At 42.3% G+C, this 18,349-nt stretch overlaps 1 protein-coding gene across 3 annotated transcripts in view; it reads right to left on the reverse strand.

The window, feature by feature from the left end:
* Positions 1-6,269: 6,269 nt before the first annotated feature.
* ARFRP1 (ADP ribosylation factor related protein 1) overlaps positions 6,270-18,349 on the reverse strand; it is a 33,901-nt gene continuing 21,821 nt past the window's right edge. For 2 of the 3 annotated variants that reach the window (XM_030212505.1, XM_030212506.1), the window contains exons 7-8: positions 14,071-14,171; positions 6,270-8,130 (exon numbers count right to left, since the gene is read on the reverse strand). In XM_030212505.1, coding sequence (XP_030068365.1) covers positions 8,043-8,130; positions 14,071-14,171 — 189 coding nt within the window. In that variant the 3' untranslated portion in view covers positions 6,270-8,042. The remainder of the gene's footprint in view (positions 8,131-14,070; positions 14,172-18,349) is intronic. The other variant, XM_030212504.1, reaches the window with a different exon arrangement.

Raw genomic sequence — 18,349 nt, forward strand, 5'->3', positions numbered from 1 at the left:
GACATTCCTAACAGTTGGACATTTTTTAGCCATAATGGAACAAAACAAAACCGTCCAGGACTAAAACCAAGATGTTTTGAGCTAAACCTGTTTTTATAACAAATACGGCACAAAAAGGTGTCCTAAATGACCAGATGACCACTGGAGGGAATGAGGAATGACCTCTCTTTATGCCTCCAATGATTTAAAACATTACTTGCCAACATCAGATGTTATACTCAGGTCCAGTACAGCATCATGCAGGCCCCTGGAGTAGTCTAGTGGTGGGTGCAGGCCCATACCTCCCTCCACCTGTTAACACTTGTGGAAGAAACTGTGAGCCCTCCCAAACTCACCAGAAACCCACTGAACCCACATATAGGTGCACCATTCACCCGTAAGGGCTATGGTAGTGGCGTAGTTGGGGGCAGTGGGTTTTGTGGGGGGGCAAGCAGACAAGATAAGTGAGCAATGGGGAGATGTGTACCTAGGAGCATTTTATGAAGTCCACTGCAGTGCCCCCTAGGGTGCCCTGTTTTTCCTGGGATGTTCTTTCGGTCCAGTATACTAAAAATGCTGGCTTCTCCTATATCCCAATGGCTTGCTTTTGTGTATTTTGCACTTGGACTTTTTTTTTTTTTTTTCAAAAATGGACCAAAAAAACAAAACGTCCAAATCAAAAAGAGGGGCATTTTCGAACATGGATGCCCATCTCTAAAGGCGTCCATCTCTGAGGATGTCCCCGTGAAGGGGGCGGGGCATCCCGTATTATCGAAACAAGATGGGCGCCCATCTTTCGTTTCGATAATACGGTCGGGGATGCCCAAATCTCTTAGGTCGACCTTAGAGATGGTCGACATAAATGTTGAGATGGTTGACCTTAGAGAGGGTCGTCCCTGGTTTTCGGCGATAATGAAAACCGAGGGCGCCCATCTAAAAAATGACCAAATCCAATTCATCTGGTCGTGGGAGGAGCCAGCATTCGTACTGCACTGGTCCCCCTGACATGCCAGGACACGAACCGGGCACCCTAGGGGGCACTGCAGTGGACTAACTGATGCACTAACTGAACAGAAAAAGCCCTTCCCTTACCGATCCCTTAGTGATTCGGAAAGGAACGGGCATGCTTGAAATCGCATGCAAATGAGCTGCTCGCTGTTAGCTCCTGTGTACACGATTTCCTTCCTAAGGAGGGGAAGCCAGTGCAACGCAGCCAAGCATTATGCATGGCTGCTCTGCGCATGCCAAAGATGGCTTCATACACGCAGACAAGCCGCGTGTATAATAGCCGTCTACAACCTTAAAAAAAACACAAGTCCAGGTGAAAATGTCCAAGTGCTCGTCAGGGACGTCTTTTTTTTTTTTAGTATGGGTGAAGAACATCCAAGTGTTAGGCGCCTTCGCTATGCCTCCGTCCCTGCGACGGGCAGTTGAGGACGTCCAAAATGTGGATGTTTCTGTGAGAAGGATGTCCATGCCTTTGCTATGCCTCAGACACCCCCTTTATTTATTTATTTGGATTTTGGATCACAAGTAGTAGCAGTGGGATTTGAACCGGCCACCTCTGGATTGCAAGACCAGTGCTCTAACCATTAGGCCACTCCTCCTCTCCACTGAAATTTGGCTGTCCCTGTGGGGGAGGGGAGGGAAGAGCAGTTCAGGACGTCCAAAATGTTTGAAAGGACGTTCACGCCTTTGCTATGCCTCCGCTGACACACACACCTTCCCCCCCCCCCCCCCCAGGGACCTGCATACTGCTGCAATGGTCCTGAGTATGATATTTGAGGCTGGCAAAAAAAGATTTTAAAAGGTGTATTTTTCAGGGTGGGAGGGGGTTAGTCACCACTGGGGGAGTCATGGAAGGTCATCCCCAATTCCCTCTGGTGGTCATCTGGTCAGTTCGGGTACCTTTTTGAGGCTTGGTCGTAAGAAAAAAAATGGACCAAGTCGGCCAAGTGCTTGTCAGGGACGCTCTTCTTTTTTCCATTATCGCTCGAGGACGCCCATCTGTTAGGCACGCCCCAGTCCTGCCTTTGCTACGCCTCCGACACCCCCCCGTGAACTTTGGTCATCCCTGCAACGGGAAGCAGTTGGGGATGCCCAAAATTGGCTTTCGATTATGCCGATTTGGGCGACCTTGAGAGGACGCCCATCTCCCGATTTGTGTCGAAAGGTGCTTTATAAAAGTGATCTCCAGATCATTTATAAGTATGTTAAAAAGCAGTGGTCCTAGCAAAGACCCTTGGGGAACCCCACTATCTACCCTTCTGCATTGAGAATACTGACCCTTTAACCCAACTCTCTGTTTTCTATCTTTTAACCAGATTTTAATCCACAATAGAACACTACCCCCCATAACTGACTCTCCAATTTCCTCTGGAGTCTTTCATGAGGTACTGTGTCAAATGCCTTTTGACAATCCAGATACACAATATCGACCGTCTCAAATTTATCCACGTTTGTTCACCCCTTCAAAGAAATGTAATAGATTGGTGAGGCAAGATTTCCCTTCACTAAATCCATTTTGGCTTTGTCTCATTAATCAATGCTTTTGAATATGCTCTGTAATTTTAAAATTGTCTCTACCATTTTGTCCGGCACCAACGTCAGGCTCACCATTCTATAATTTCCCGGATCACTTATGGAATCTTTTTTAAGTCTGGTTGATTAGTTGAGTTAGAGACATTTAAATTTTCCTTTTGGCTGATTGTATCTAGTTTGGTATACTACTTTTTAACACAGGATGATATATGATGATAATGTATACAAAAATTAAAACTCTTTCAATAAAAAGCTATAGTGAAAAAAAATCCCTTCACTGGCTCACAATAGAGGCCAAGGTTGGTTTTAAATTGTATATGCTGGTGTTTCTCATAAGTACAGGCTCCTCAGTATATGTTCAGTATATAACTCTTCAGGTAGAAATGATGATTTTTAAAATCTTCACTTATCAAATCCTAAGGCAATATGATACAAGAATATGTTAGCTTCGTCTGTACTGGGAGTGGTGCTATTTAATATATTTATAAATGATGTGGAAGACAAAATCATAAGTGAGATGATTACATTTTCAGATGACACAAACTATTCAAAGTTGTCAAAATGCATGCGGATTGTGAAAAATTGCAGGAAGCCCTTAGGAAACTGGAAGACTAGGCATCCAGATGAAATTTTATGTGGACAAATGCAAAGTGATGCACATTAGGAAGAATAAGCTGAATCATAGTTACCTGATGCTAGGGTCCACCTTAGGAGTCAGTACCCAAGAAAAAGATCTAGGTGTCAATACAGACAATATGCTGAAATCTTCTGCCCAGTGTGTGATGGTGGCAAAAAGCAAACAGGATGGTAGGAATTATTAGGAAAGGGATGCAAAATAAGACCAAGAATATTATAGTGCCTCCGTATCACTTCATGATGCAACCTCATCTTGAGTACTGCATTCCATTCTGGTCACCGTATCTCAGAAAAGATATAGCAGAATTAGAAAGGTTTAAAGAACAGCGACCAAAATCATAAAGGGAATGGAACTCCTCCCATATGACGAAAGGCTAAAAAGGTTAGGGCTCTTCAGCTTGGAAAAGTGAGAGTTGAGGGGGGGGGGGGGGGGATACGATTTAGGCCTATAAAACCCTGAGTGGTGTAGAATGGGTAGAAGTGAATCAATGTTTCACTCTTTCAAAAAGTACAAAGACCAGGGGACATGCGATGAAACTACATGGAAATTTTTTTAAAAGAAATAGGAGAAAATATTTTTTCACTCAAAGAATAGTTAAGCTCTGGAACTTGCTGCTGGAGAATGAGCGATTAGCATATCCAGGTTTTAAAAAGGTTTGGACAAGTTCCCGGAGGAAAAGTCCATAGTCTGTTATTGAGATGGACATGAGGAAAGCCACTGCTTGCCCCAGGATTGATAGCATGGAATGTTGCTACTAACTGGGTTTCTGCCAGGTACTTTTCATCTGGATTGGTCACTGTTGGAAGCAGGATACTGTGCTAGATGGACCATTGGTCTGACCCAGTATGGCTATTCTTATGTCTCTTTCCTTCTTTTTTTTTTTTAAGGTCTTTATTGACAACAAATTATTACCAAAGAGCCAAAACTGACAATCTGTCCACAAAATCAACACCAGCATATAAAAGTTACATCTCTCCATAGAGTAGCACACAAGCTTTCAGGTTTCAACAAGCGAGTACGTCTATTGGAATAAGATAACTATACATACATCCCAGCATAAGAAACCTTCATTTTTTTAACGTTAGTTGAACATATGATAGGGAACTCCACGCTTTTTCCCATTTTACCAGGGAGTTGCACCTGATAGCTGTTAGCTTTTGCACACGATAAATATAACGTAACTTAGTTCACCATTTATGAATGGATGAACACTGTGTTCAAGTCAGCAGCTGCACTAAGACAATGGCAGGCCAATTTGGTTTGTGCTTGCGTCAGTCCTAGTATAGCTCTATCAAAAGGGAACTTCCTAGGTCTAAGGAGAATGACAGACCTGTTAACCAGCACATCTGAAACTGTATACTTTTCCAAAATGCAGTCGCTTTAGGACAAGTCCACCATATGCCCCCACACAAACACCAGCAATCCAGTGAGGACTGTGGATACCAATGACAGAACCAGTCAGGAGTCAAGTACCACTGCTACATAACCTTTACATTATTTTCTTGTACATTGGCAGTTATTGCAATCTTTGCTAGCACAGCCTCATTGCTTCCCATTTAGAAGGTTCATAATTAACACCCAACTCCAATTCCTATTTAGTTCTATGCTGAGTAGCTGGCTGCTGCAGTTCTCTAAGATAACGCAGCTACCAGGTGCCTTGTGAATCTAAAATCCTCACAGATCTCTTCCAGGGTAGTACTGTTCTCAACTAAATGAGGTTTAATAGGCTTCTGGTTAAAAAATGCACCACCTGAAAATAGGTGTAATGATGCTCATGTGGGCTCTGACAATCTTGCACCAAAGTATAAAAAGTAAACAGTTTTCCTCTATAATTTGTTCCCACTTTGAGATCGCTAAGGCTTCTCAATGTTGATCTGTATCAGGATTCTGTCCCATCCACAGCAATGGATTATACCGAATTGGAGTATGTTTGGACAGCTGAAAGTCTCTAGCGGCACTCATGCCATCCTATATCTTTAATGTACGGAGAGTAGCAGGGCAGACATTTGGTCCTAAAAATTTACACCTACCAGGGAGCTACATAAGATAACTGAAAGGGATCTGGTCCACTAAATACTACTCAACATATACCCAGAACTTAAACAAATTGTTCTGCAACCATTCTACTGCCGCCCTAGGCTGAGCTGCCTGATGGTACATTCCCATATGTGGCACCCTCAACCCCCTCCCCTTTATTCTTAGCCCTAAAATGAATCTTTCTAGTAAATCAAGGACATTTATCCCCTCCCCCCCAAATACATTTCAGTAATTCTTCCTGAAGAATAGCAAGAAACTGCCTTGGCACAACCACAGAAAGCACTTTAAAACGAGAAAGGAAAGAGGGCAGAATATTCATTCTAACAGCCATTCTCTCAAAACATGAAAGGGCTAACAAGCTAAATCGGATTTCACAACCCTGAGTAACTTTGAGTAATTGGCCTCAAAAAGCTGTCTATGTTTAGCCGTGATCCACACCCTCAAGTATTTCAATTTCCCCTGCACCCACAAAAAGGAAAATATGCCTTTAGCAACTGGACCATATCAGCCATGTAAAGGGAATGGGACTTGAGATACTGCCTTTGTAAGCTTTTTGCAACAACATTCAAAGCAGTTTACATAGTATATGCATGTACTTATTTGTACCTGGGGCAATGAAGGGTTAAGTAACCTACCCAGAGTTACAAGGAGCTGCAGTGGGAATTGAACCCAGTTCCCCAGGATCAAGGTCCACTGCACTAACCACTAGGCTACTCCTCCACTCCCCCTAGAAAAAAGCCTCCATCTCAGTTAACAAATTTGTGAGGGTCACCCCAGGGGAAGTCAACAACAAGACATCATCAGCAATAAGAACATAAGAATAGCCATACTAGGTCAGACCAATGGTCCATCTAATCCAGTATCCTGTTTCCAACAGTGGCCAATCCAGGTCACGTATCTGACAGAAACCCACATAGTAGCAACATTCCATGCTACCAATCCCAGGGTAAGCAGTGGCTTTTTCCTATGTCTATCTCAACAGCAGACTAGAGACTTTTTCTCCAGGAACTTTACGACCACTTCAAAATGCAAATGGTATCCTCATACTAAGAGCTCTTTTAGGCTGCTGAGTCACCAGGAGGGTCCTCCCCCAGCTGACAGTTTCTGAATCACAAATATTAGTAATTTCTTAATACCGTAACTCACCTTAGGAACAGCCAGGAAACCATGTTGAATATTTATTCTTTTCAGTAAACTCCAAAATTAGGATACAGTACACACAAGATCACGCACCAAGTTTACAAAGGACAAATCACTATCAAAGCCTTGTTTTATTTATTTATTTTTTTTAATCTGGCACCTCTACTTCCTCCAAACTTTCAAGATTCCCCCCCCCCCCCGAGTGATTCACTCCACAGCCCCAGCATTGCACATTCATGACATCACTATGTGAAAACTAAGAAAAGGACAGGGCAAACAGGTAATTCTTTGTGTTGCTTTCTCTTCCCAGTCCTGAAACTGCTAAACATGTTTCTCAGATCAGACACTTTTTTCTCCTATTTCCATTTCTACTACACTTGCTACTTCTCAGCCTTTTCCTATTGTAAATGGTGTTTCTTTCTCCTGATCTTCACTTATTGCTATGTGAACCGTTCTGCTGTGGTTTTATGAAGTGGCGATATATTACGTCTAATTTATCATAAACCATTATAACAATTCCTCAAGCACTGCATAATGCAGCATGTATCATCAAGAACACCAAAAACAGAGAAAAGCCTTTTCACTATTTATGAAATCATGTGAGTTGGCATCAACCGTGATGAATGAAGGCAAGATTACAAAGATGTACCTGGCATCATTTCCTAATACACTGGCTTAACAAAGTGCTAAACACAGAACGGAAGGGCCCACTTTTGAGAAGTGTAGTACACCACTGTTCATTTCAAAGAAATTGTTAAAATAAAAAGAAAAGAAAGAAAGAAACCTCAACACATCAACATTCCACACAGTCCAAGAACCAGCTCCCACTTGAAGCATATTGAATACTTCTTAAGACAGCGGGTTTGTATTTAAGGTGCTTATCACGTTAGCATGACGGTGTGCAATGTGTTGCAGCCCAGTCTTCAAAGCCGTACATCATGCATTCATCACAGTTTATGCCAACCCACCCAATTTTATGAATAAGTAAAAAGATTTTTCTCACTGAGGATATGAACAGATGCTTTGTAAGTTACACCTTGTTTTTTGAGACAATCTAGTTGGTAACATCATAGGCTTTCCCAAAAGGGCGACATGTCATTAAAGAGTAAATCCTGTCATCATAAGCAGGAGAAGGTGCATCAGTAAAAGCTACTCTTTCCATTGCCTGCTGCCTCAGTGCACTCAGTCACAGGATGCCTGGCACCATACAAGCTAAACTGGTAAGAGAGAGAAGGGGTAGAACAGGTCCAAATCCTGAAACAATGTACCAGCCTCAACCCTACCAGAGCAAGAGCTTCATCCACTGCAGAAGACAAACTCTTTCATTCATCTGCCAGCCCATCCCCACCTGCAGAGCTCCTCACCCGAGACAAACTCCTGAGCATATGTGATGGATGAGAGACCAAGAGAACTGACTTTCCTCCCCTCTTCCCACTATAAAGCACTAAGCAGCAAAGCCAAACCAAAGACTGCAAGGGGCAGAGGTGGAGAGCTGCCTTCACACTGCCAGCACTGCTGCATACTTGAAGGAAAATGTAAGAATTCATCTAGAATTCTGGCCTCAGGAAAACACAGACTGAACTTTGCCCTGGCAGTTCTTGTTGATGGTGCTTCAGTAACAAGTGAAGATTGGAACACAGTGGGAATGCCTGCACAATCAACCAGTAGTCCTTGCTTTCAGGCTGGTTCCAGAGGAGGCGGGCCTTTTCTATGTGATGTCCTTCTGCCGCGGAGGCCGATGAATGTTCCTGACTACACACTTCACCATCCACTCGATGCCCTCATTCAAGCCTTTCCTGTAGAGACAATATACACAGTTATTGATTCAAAAGCCTGGGAATGAAGCATAATGCTTTACAGAGAAACTTCACCCAGTTACAAGGACTAAAGCGAGCACTGACCCCGTCTTTAGCCAGAATGTGTTGCGAGAAGGTGATCACTACACTGCAGCCCCTCCAGGCTGGATTTGAATAAGGAGATTGGTTATTTTATCATCAAGTCTAGGCAATGGAAACCGCCAGAGAGGAGCTATAATCTGTTTTGATAGTAAGTACTTTGTTCAGAAACAGCTGAACGCTCAGCTTCTGGATTTAGTTCACAAATAGGGATATTTACAGCATGGGATTAGTCAACAGGTATTCTGTAAACATAAAGCAGTTTTATAAAATCTTACTCCAGAAGTTATTTGTCATGAGTGTTTCATAAAGGATAAATTAAGTCTTCTCTGCTAGTTTTCTTTCTTTGAGTGCCACCAAACCAGTCCAGACAAGCGAGTTTAAAAGTCTCCCACCAGCAGATAGAGACCAAGACCCACTGGTTTGAAGAAAGTATCTTATATAAGGCCCTGGACAGTCCAAAGCCAGCCAGTATTTCTGTAACAAGGCAGATTATCAACATTTCACCCTCAAGAAACAAGAGGGCAACGGAACAACTGCAACTCTCTTTATGCACCCAAGCATCCTTCTGGCTTTGACCATCGCTTTTTCTACCTGTTTGGAAGCTTTAAGGTCATCAGACACAATCACCCCCAAGTCTCGCTCTTCCTTCGTACATTGAAGCACTTCACCCTCTATACTGTACCGTTCCCTCAGATTCTTGTGACCCAAGTGCATGACCCTGCATTTTTTAGCATTAAATCTTAGTTGCCAAATATCGGTCCATTCCTCCAGGGTGGTGGAAGTGTGGAATGGTCTCCCGGTGGAGGTTGTGGAGTTGAGGACGGTGTCAGAATTTAAGAAAGCATGGGATAAGCACGTGGGATCACTTAGGGGATTCCTTTATCTGCCATCATGTTTCTATGTAACTCAAGTCTGACTTCGGCCCAGAGATGCAAAACAATGAGGAACCTTGTTCCTTTTCTATTAAAAACTTACCAAGAACTTTTCTGCCATATTCACACATCTTTGACAGAGATCTATACCCACACAGGCCTACAAGATGCATACCTCAAGGGCTGGATTCTGAACTGGGCTGGAGGGACTCTAAGAAAGAAAAGGTAAGATCTAATGTCTCCTTCTTTGTCCTTCCAAACCAGTCCAGACTTTCAAGAAGTACCAAAGAAATAACAAGGTCAAGCCTACCTTTAACATGCTTGCCCCTAAACCCACATCCTGCCAAGCTTCTAGGTCAATTTTAATGTATTAGTATTGTATCCCACATCATACAACCAAGTCGTTTCAATGTGGCTTACACAATATTTAAGAGAATTATACAAATGGTGAATAATTTTGTCGCTTACACAGTGTTAAGGGGCAGTGTTCAGAGGATGAGAAGAGAGAAAAATATACATGTGTGTCCAACCTATGAAGAGCTAATGAATGCGTGGATATCTAGGTGGCCACTCTACAGATCTCCTACGGAGGAACTACGCTCCACTCAAGATGAATGAGCGCTCAAATGAAAAGGAACCTCATGCCTACGCATACTGTATGCTGACACTATTGCCTCCTTAATGCACTGGGCCACAACTGCCCTAGATGCTGCACCTTCCCTAGGTTCACCAAACAACATAAAAAGAATCTAACTTCCAGAATGCTCTAGTTCACTTTAAAAAAAAAAAAAAGATGTTCTTTGATATTTGACAATAAATCATCCACTACTTTTCACTGCTATTTGTGTGGTTTGCTTGATACTTCTTGAGGATTTGTAGATCATTGCCTCTCATTGCTCTGGTCACCTCTGCATGAGGATATCAATCCCCTCCGAACACCGCTCCTTGGTGTTGTCGCCAGTCGCCATGAAGTAAGTCAATGGCTGGGGTACTCTACCACTGGACAATCTGCTTTTTGATTTATGTTATTATTTTTTATAATCTTCAACAATAATATTTTTCTTATTTTCTTTTTTGTATTTTTTTCACTTTTTCCTTTTAATTTTCTATTATTTATTATTTATTTCATATTCTTTAGATATTTAAGTGGAGATTACATGATCATACAGATATTCATTAGGTACGTGTCAAATTTACTTCAAATATAAACACAGCATATATTTCATTGACATTTTAATTTATTTTTATATGTGCAATATGTAATGAAATTATTGACTATTCATTATTATAATATGTATTTTATTTGTATTCTGTTTATTAACAACACACACATATATATATTGTCTGTCTTTGAAAGGTATGTTATTGATGTATATTTTTTAATTTGTATACTTATTAAATTTCTTAATATTTTGATATTTTAATTCATTTTTTATGTATTAGATTGTATTATCATAACATGGGCTATCCCCTCTGCAAGCGTTCCAGTACTTCCAAGTACGAGATTTTATAACCCGGAGGGCAAAGGGAGAACTAAGTTTAACTGAAACGGGGATAGAAAGTGGAATGTTAAAAGGGAGGGGGGGTAAGGGTAGCATTTCAAGACTCTATAGAACGTTACTATTATACTCCAACCCGATAGAACACTATCTGGACAAATTGGGTGAGGCCCTGGGGGTGACATACACACTTCCACAATGGAAATTAGCACTTAGGTCCTTGCTCAAAGTGTCAATCTCCAGTGCCATGGTCGAAAGTGGACATAAAATACTATATTGTTGGTACTACACTCCGCATCACATTGCAAAAATGTTTCGAACAGGCTCAGCCAAATGCTGGCGGCAGTGTGATGCAACAGGCGATATGTTCCACATTTGGTGGACCTGTAAACATGCTCAGAGACCTGTAAACATGGGCACAGATCTTGAAATTTCTATCTGAGGTTACTGGGGTGACCTACCCAATGAAAATGGACCACTGTTTACTACATTTCAAACCTAAAGGAGTTAAGAGTCCAATACACCAATTTGCTGGACAAGTGTTCGTGGCCAGCAAGCTAGTTCTGGCAGCAGCATGGAAACAGCCATCGCTACCAGGCCTTCAGAGAGTCCTGCAGAAATTAGACTACATTTGCTTGATGTCTAAACTTACTGCGCTGCGGACCGGCCGACTGATGCAGCATCAGAAAATCTGGAAATTATTGATCTATATTTATTAAATATTGTTTTCCACGTACGTATCTGCTTCGTCTGTTTTTCATCTAGGAGTTTGCAGATCAATTACCTTGCTGTTTCCTTAGAACAGATGCTTCTGCAGTGGCTGCTAAAGGCTGTAAAGCACCTGTTGTGCTCTATCTGTACCATCATCACATGTGGCTCCCTGACATCTCCGCAGCCCAAGACACTAGCACAGAGCACCTCATTCCCCATATCAGGTAGCCCAAATCCTAGCAGTCTTCAGCAGGAGTTGCCCTTGATCATCATCTCCTTTTGACTGCCTATTATCTTTTTTTCAAACATCTTAAATGCAGCTGCCAAAACTCCTATCCCTGGCCCCCTTCCAAATGTAGGGGAGGACAACAGGATGTACTATAGCCAAGTGTCCCCAAGAGTTACTGGAGGAAGGGGGAAGAGAACTGGACCCACCAGGCTCTGCGGACCTGCCCAACCAATCAGCATTCTTTTTAAAAATATTTTATTATGTATGCATTATTCTCTTCAAAAGAAATTACCATCAGGGCTCCCACCCCCACACAAGGAACCAGAGCCCCTCACCCATAGGTACTATAGCCCTGAAATAGCCTGCAGAGGCACCTCTCACCTGAAAACAGTTGGGGACTGAGAAATGCCGGTTGACTGTGGAATGCACAGAACCCTTAAGTGAAGATACTTACCTGAAGCAGGTATTCTCTGAGGACAGCAGGCTTCACATTCTCACAATCCCACCCACCTCCCCTTGGAGTTGTTTCTTCGTAATTTGTTTTATTTTTATGCTACTGTATTAAACTGAAGTGAAGCGGATGTGCTGCAGGTGGGAAGGCGCTCCATGCATGCGTGGTGGGACGCAGCTTGTGCCACAGAAGGCTCTCGAAATTTTTTTCTATGCTGGCTAACATGCCAAATCCTGGGCAACGCAGATTGTCAACCCACTTGTGAGAATTGGAAGCCTGCTTGTAGTCAAAGAATAGGGTGATATCAAACCAGTGGTTCTCAGTCTTCTCATGCTGGTAGAAGAGCATAAACCCACATCTGGACTGGTCTGGAAAGAGGAGGACAGGCTATGTAGTTTTGTGCAATTCAATTTTTTTTGTTTTAGTACATTTTTTGTTTATGTTTTTGCAGTTTTAATTTGGTATGAATTTTAATTGTATAAGTGATCGTTTTTAATTTGTTATAGTTTTCATTGTGAAAACTATCTACTATAATAAAACTCACCCTCAACGTTCTGAGGACACTGACGTCAGTGAAGCCAAGCCCTGACTTCCTTCAAAAAGGTTCGAAGGTTCGTGGTGGTGAAGCCACCAAAATCGCTCCGGGCCCTGCCCTCGAGGGCGGAGCAATGGCAGAACAACGAAGGGGTTGGCAGGGAGGGAGGCGGGGGTGGTGGGAAATCGCTCCGAGCCCCGCCCTCGCGTCAAACGTCATGACTTTGGGGGCGGAGCAATGGCAGAACAACGAAGGGGTTGGCCAGGGAGGGGGGGGGGTGTTGGTGATGAAAACCTTGCTAGCGCCCGTTTCATTTCCTCTGAAACGGGCCTCTTTTACTAGTAATATAATAACAGCTGTGATGCAGTTGTTGAGTAGAAGGATAAACAAGAAACATGTTGGAATTGGAACTGTATGGAGATTTCAAGGACTCCATTTGGGGAAAAAAAAAATGTAGATTTTGTTTAAATGTGTTTCTTATAAATCACCATTCAGCCTATCTTTCCTCTGCTATGATACGTAAGAAATAGGAAGGCCCATTACTGACACAACCAGTAGCTAATAACAGTAAAACCTGTCAAACTAGGTCAGGTCCATCTCATCTGGTATCCTGTCTGACAGCAGCAAGACGCAGAGGCAGTTAAGACACAAACAGGGCATGTGTGGAGATGTCAATCTGCTGGCAGACCCATCCAGTTTTTAGCAGTCATGGCTAAGAGCTGTACTGAACAGAGAGTAACATTCCTGAATGCTATGCTAAAAAGCATGCAAGTTCATTTATAGTCCACGAATGTGTAAATTCCTTTTTGAACCCAGTCATACTATCTGAGCCCTACCTTTCCTTGCAATGAAACTCTTTCTTTTTATCTTATTAAACCCTTTGCCTGAGTTCCATTACACCACCTCTTGTACAATGAACATATTCTTGATTACCTTCCCTGTATTTTTAAATGTTTTCTTGCTCTGATATCTTCCCCTCCATATTGTCATTAAACTGAAGAGTTTTCTCATACAAAAATTACATACCTTGATCATCTTTGTTGCCCTTCTCTAAACTTTCAATAGGAGTGCTATGCTCTTTGAGATGAGAAGGATATAACTGCATACAGTATTCATGGATTTGTAAATCTTTGGTCCCAGAAGCCCATTTCTTGCAGTAATCACCACTCTGTCTCGTCTGTCACTTGGCATTTATGACCAGTAGGCTATTCAGCTTATTTTACGGAAACATATTATAGCTCTATTAAGTACACCGTTTCTCATGGCCCAGGCAGGAGACCTGGGAAAAGAAGAGTATTTTGGGGTATAGGTCACAAGACTTTGAGCTTCTTCTGTGACTGGTGAAAACATAAGGAAGGTGGTGAAGGGTGCGGGGTGTGGAAGAAGAGGATGCTCCAGTGACCATCCACTCAATGGTGGCATTTGCTGCTCATGCTGGAGTTCCTACAACGAATCCTCTTATCCCTACGCGATAAGAAAAGTTCTAGTGGTATATCTGTAATCGACAGGCATATCAATGCCTCAGCAGCTTTCACACTTACCCAGTGAGTGCGGAGCAAGCCTGCGTCAGACAGTCTCGCTTTCCAATCTTGCTGATACAGTCGCTGAAAGCAGTTTTGATATCTGGAATGGAAAGGCAGGTCTGCAAAGAAAAAGAAGGAAATATCAGATTGCAGGGTTTCTACAAAGGGAACCGTGCACATTTATTTAAAAGTAGGGAACAGCAGCAAAGTTCTGTAGATTGAAGCCACAGATGCTAAGCAGAAGTTCAGGGAAAATCCACCTCTGCTCATTCACCAACTATTACTGAATTTGACTGGGGAAGGAGGAGAGGAACAAATGTTTGTTTGCCTAGAACCCAGTATAGTGTTAATCCACTCCTGCAGTGGACCCTGCCTGAAGGCCATCGCTCTGATGGCTAGGCAACAAGGAATGGGGCATTAACATAGTAGCATAGTAAATGGTGGCAGATAAAGACTTGTATAAACCATTGTCTGAACAACAAGGCGGCCAGAGTTGTACCTGCCAAAACGTGTTTAAAATTTTTTCAAATGTCACTGTTTTTGTCTCCACCACCTCCCCCAGGAAGATTTTCCAAGCATCAAATACGCTCTCCTAGAAAAAGTATTTCCTGATTTTAGTTCTAAGTCTACCACCTTGCAACTTCAATTTATGTCCTCTAGTTCTACCACTGCCACATCTCTGAAACAGATTTGTTTGAAAAGGGAATTAGTGAAAAGGTAAAATGTCCCAGAATTCTGAGTCACTGCATTTCTGAGACTTGCGACACAGCAACTTGGGTCACAGTAGTCTCAGCACGATATCACATGACTTACTAGGTGCCATGACATAGGAAGAGAGCTCTAGGCTTACAGTCTCAGAAATACAAAACACTACATAAAAGGGGGCAAGTGGAAGGGCTTTGAGATGAACATTTTAATATATGGGGAAATCCCCATGCAGTTATCAACAGTTATCATAGGGACGACTTCCCTATGAGGAAAGGCTAAAGCGGCTAGGGCTCTTCAGCTTGGAGAAAAGGCGGCTGAGGGGAGATATGATAGAGGTCTATAAAATAATGAGTGGAGTTGAACGGGTAGATGTGAAGCGTCTGTTCACGCTTTCCAAAAGTACTAGGACTAGGGGGCATGCGATGAAGCTACAATGAAGTAAATTTAAAATGAATCAGAGAAAATGTTTCTTCACTCAACGTGTAATTAAACTCTGGAATTCGTTGCCAGAGAATGTGGTAAAGGCCGTTAGCTTAGCGGAATTTTAAAAAGGTTTCGACGGCTTCCTAAAGGAAAAGTCCATAGACCGTTATTAAATGGACTTGGAGAAAATCCACTATTTCTGGGATGAGCAGTATAAAATGTTTTGTACATTTTTGGGATCTTGCTGGGTATTTGTGACCTGGATTGGCCACTGTTGGAAACAGGATGCTGGGCTCGATGGACCTTTGGTCTTTCCCAGTATGGCAATACTTATGTACTTATGTAAAGAAGGCTCATGGACTGTACACCGTTACTGGTCAGTTCCTATTGTTCTGGAAGCTCAGAAAACATAAAAGAACAAAACAACCAGATTAAAAAAATAACCAAGACCAACTAATTCTGCTGAATTCCTCCAACACAAGAGGCTCTGAAAACAATTTTTAAAAATATAACAAAAACTTCAAGAGACTAGGACATCAGCAAATATATCATAACCATAACCACCCCAAACTTCTCCCTCCCCATCTCAAACAATTTGAAAATTCTGGGTGTAACCATCGACCGAAATCTTACACTTGAAAACCACGTGAAGAATACAACTAAGAAAATGTTCCACTCCATGTGGAAACCCTTACTTCCCAAGGGCCTTCTTCCGGAACCTGGTACAATCAATGGTATTGTCACCTGGATTATTGCAATGCACTCTATGTTGGATGTAAAGAACAGACCATCAAAAAACTTCAAACAGCCCAGAATACCGCAGCTAGACTCATATTTGGGAAAACAAAATATGAAAGTGCAAAACCCTTGAGAAAGAAATTACACTGGCTTCCACTTAAAGAACATACCACGCTCAAGATCTGCACGATTGTTCATAAAATCATATACGGAGATGCCCCAACCTACATGCTAGACCTAGTGGACCTACCACCCAGAAACGCAGAAAAAGTTTCCCGCACCTTTCTCAACCTACATTTCCCCAGCTGTAAAGGATTAAAATACAAACTAACTCACGCGACTAGCTTTTCCTATATGGGCACACAGCTGTGGAACGCACTTCCAACTCACCTGAGAACGATCAACGAATTAACTAACTTCCGCACATCACTGAAGACTTACCTCTTTGACAAAGCTTACCACGAGAACCCATAACTAACCATAACACAACACCTTTCCGACCTTAGGCAGAATGTATCTCTTTACAACTACTTGATCAAATCCTGTCGTCTTCCTTCACTACTTGTAACACCAAATGTATACTTCTTTGTATCACCAAATGTATACGCCATCCTGTACGGCGATGCCACAACAGGTCTTTGTAAGCCAAATTGAGCCTGCAAATAGGTGGGAAAATGTGGGATACAAGTCAAATAAATAATAAATAAATAAATAATATCAAAATGTCCACCTCCCTCAGGTTCTCTCTGTAGTGTTTTGTATTTCTGATATCATCAGCCTCAGAGCTCTCTTCTGCATCATGCCACCCAGTAAGTTAAGTGATACCACGCTGGAACCACTGTGACCCAGGCTGTTGTGTCACAAGCTTCAGGATTCTGGGACACGGTACCAGAGGACTGCAGGTGTTTAAGAAGGGCTGCAGCAAAACTGTAGACCGCTAAATCTGATGTTGTTTTCAGGCAAAATGGTAGAAGTTATTCTAAAACAAATTAAAAAAAAAAATTACCAACTAGGGTTGAAGGCTCAATATGGCAAATGAGTAAGTATGATACGTAGGTCCCCGTGCATTTTGTCTTGCTTCCTGATTGCTGCATTCAAGCTTACCTTTTCCCGATGCTAGAAAAGAAATGGAAACTGCCAGCTCCCATTTGCCTGTTGCTGACCACTTCTGAGACAGCTGGAGATTACCAGCTACACCCAAGCTTTGTCTGAGGGTGTACCAGCTGGTCCAGGCGAGTAGAAGTGCCCAAACCCAGGAGCAATGTTTAGGCCCTGAAGTTCCTCTGGTCCTGAATCAACTTGCTGCATCAGAGATGTGAACAGCAATGGAATTAATACTGCTAAACACAACTGGTGGTGGGTTGTGGCTGTCTGTTCTCTACAGTTGAGCCATCTGCATTGGCTTCTTCTTCAATGCCAGTGCCTCTGGCGTTGTGGACAGTGGCCAAGTATTGAGGCTCGATACAGCCAGGCCTCTCCTGGTCAAGCCTGGATGCAATTTGTGCAGCTTTGGAACCCACGCTTCAGGATTTCATCTGCAGTACTGCAGAACTCATCTAGGCTACAGAAGTGGAAGAAAACTATGTTTCTCGAGCTGCTAAAAAGGAGGAAATGTAAACCCAAGTTCAACAGGTGATGCAGCTTCAAACTTCTTTAGTGCAAGATTAAGATGTTGCTTTATGCAAAGATGAAAACTCTAATAATTACACCAGACAGCTAAATTTGAGATTATTAAGTTTTTTTCTGTTACTAAAATCTACACCAAAGGATCTATTTTATAGATTCTTGAAGAAACGTAATTGTCCATAGTACCTAAGATTGGAAGGTGGCCAATGTAATGCCGATTTTTAAAAAGGGTTCCAGGGGTGATCCAGGAAATTAGTAAGCCCGACGTCAGCACCAGGCAAAATAGCAGAAACTATTATAAATAATAAAATTACAGAACACATAGATAAACATGGTTTATGGGACGAGTCAGCATGGATTCAGCCAAGGGAAATCTTGCCTCACCAATTTGCTTCATTTTTTTGATGGCGTGAATAAACATGTCAATATAGGTGAGCCAGTTGATGTAGTGTATCGGATAGGAGACAGTGTTCTGTTATGAACTAGGAACTGGTTATTGGACAGAAAACAGAGGGTAGGATTAAATGGCCATTTTTCTCAATGGAGGAGGATGAACAGTGGAGTGCCACAGGGATCTGTATCGGGACCGATACTATTTAACAAAATCGGAACAAGCAAGGTGATTAAATCTGCAAATGACACAAAACTATTCAAAGTTGTTAAATCACATGTGGACTGTGAAAAATTGCAGGAAGACCGGGCATCCAAATAGCAGATGAAATTAAATGTGGAGAAATGCAAAGTGATGCACATTGGAAAGATTAATCCAAACCATAGTTATGTGATGCTAGGGTCTACCTTG

The sequence above is a fragment of the Microcaecilia unicolor genome, chromosome 8 (assembly GCF_901765095.1).
Source record: "Microcaecilia unicolor chromosome 8, aMicUni1.1, whole genome shotgun sequence".
NCBI lineage: Eukaryota > Metazoa > Chordata > Amphibia > Gymnophiona > Siphonopidae > Microcaecilia > Microcaecilia unicolor.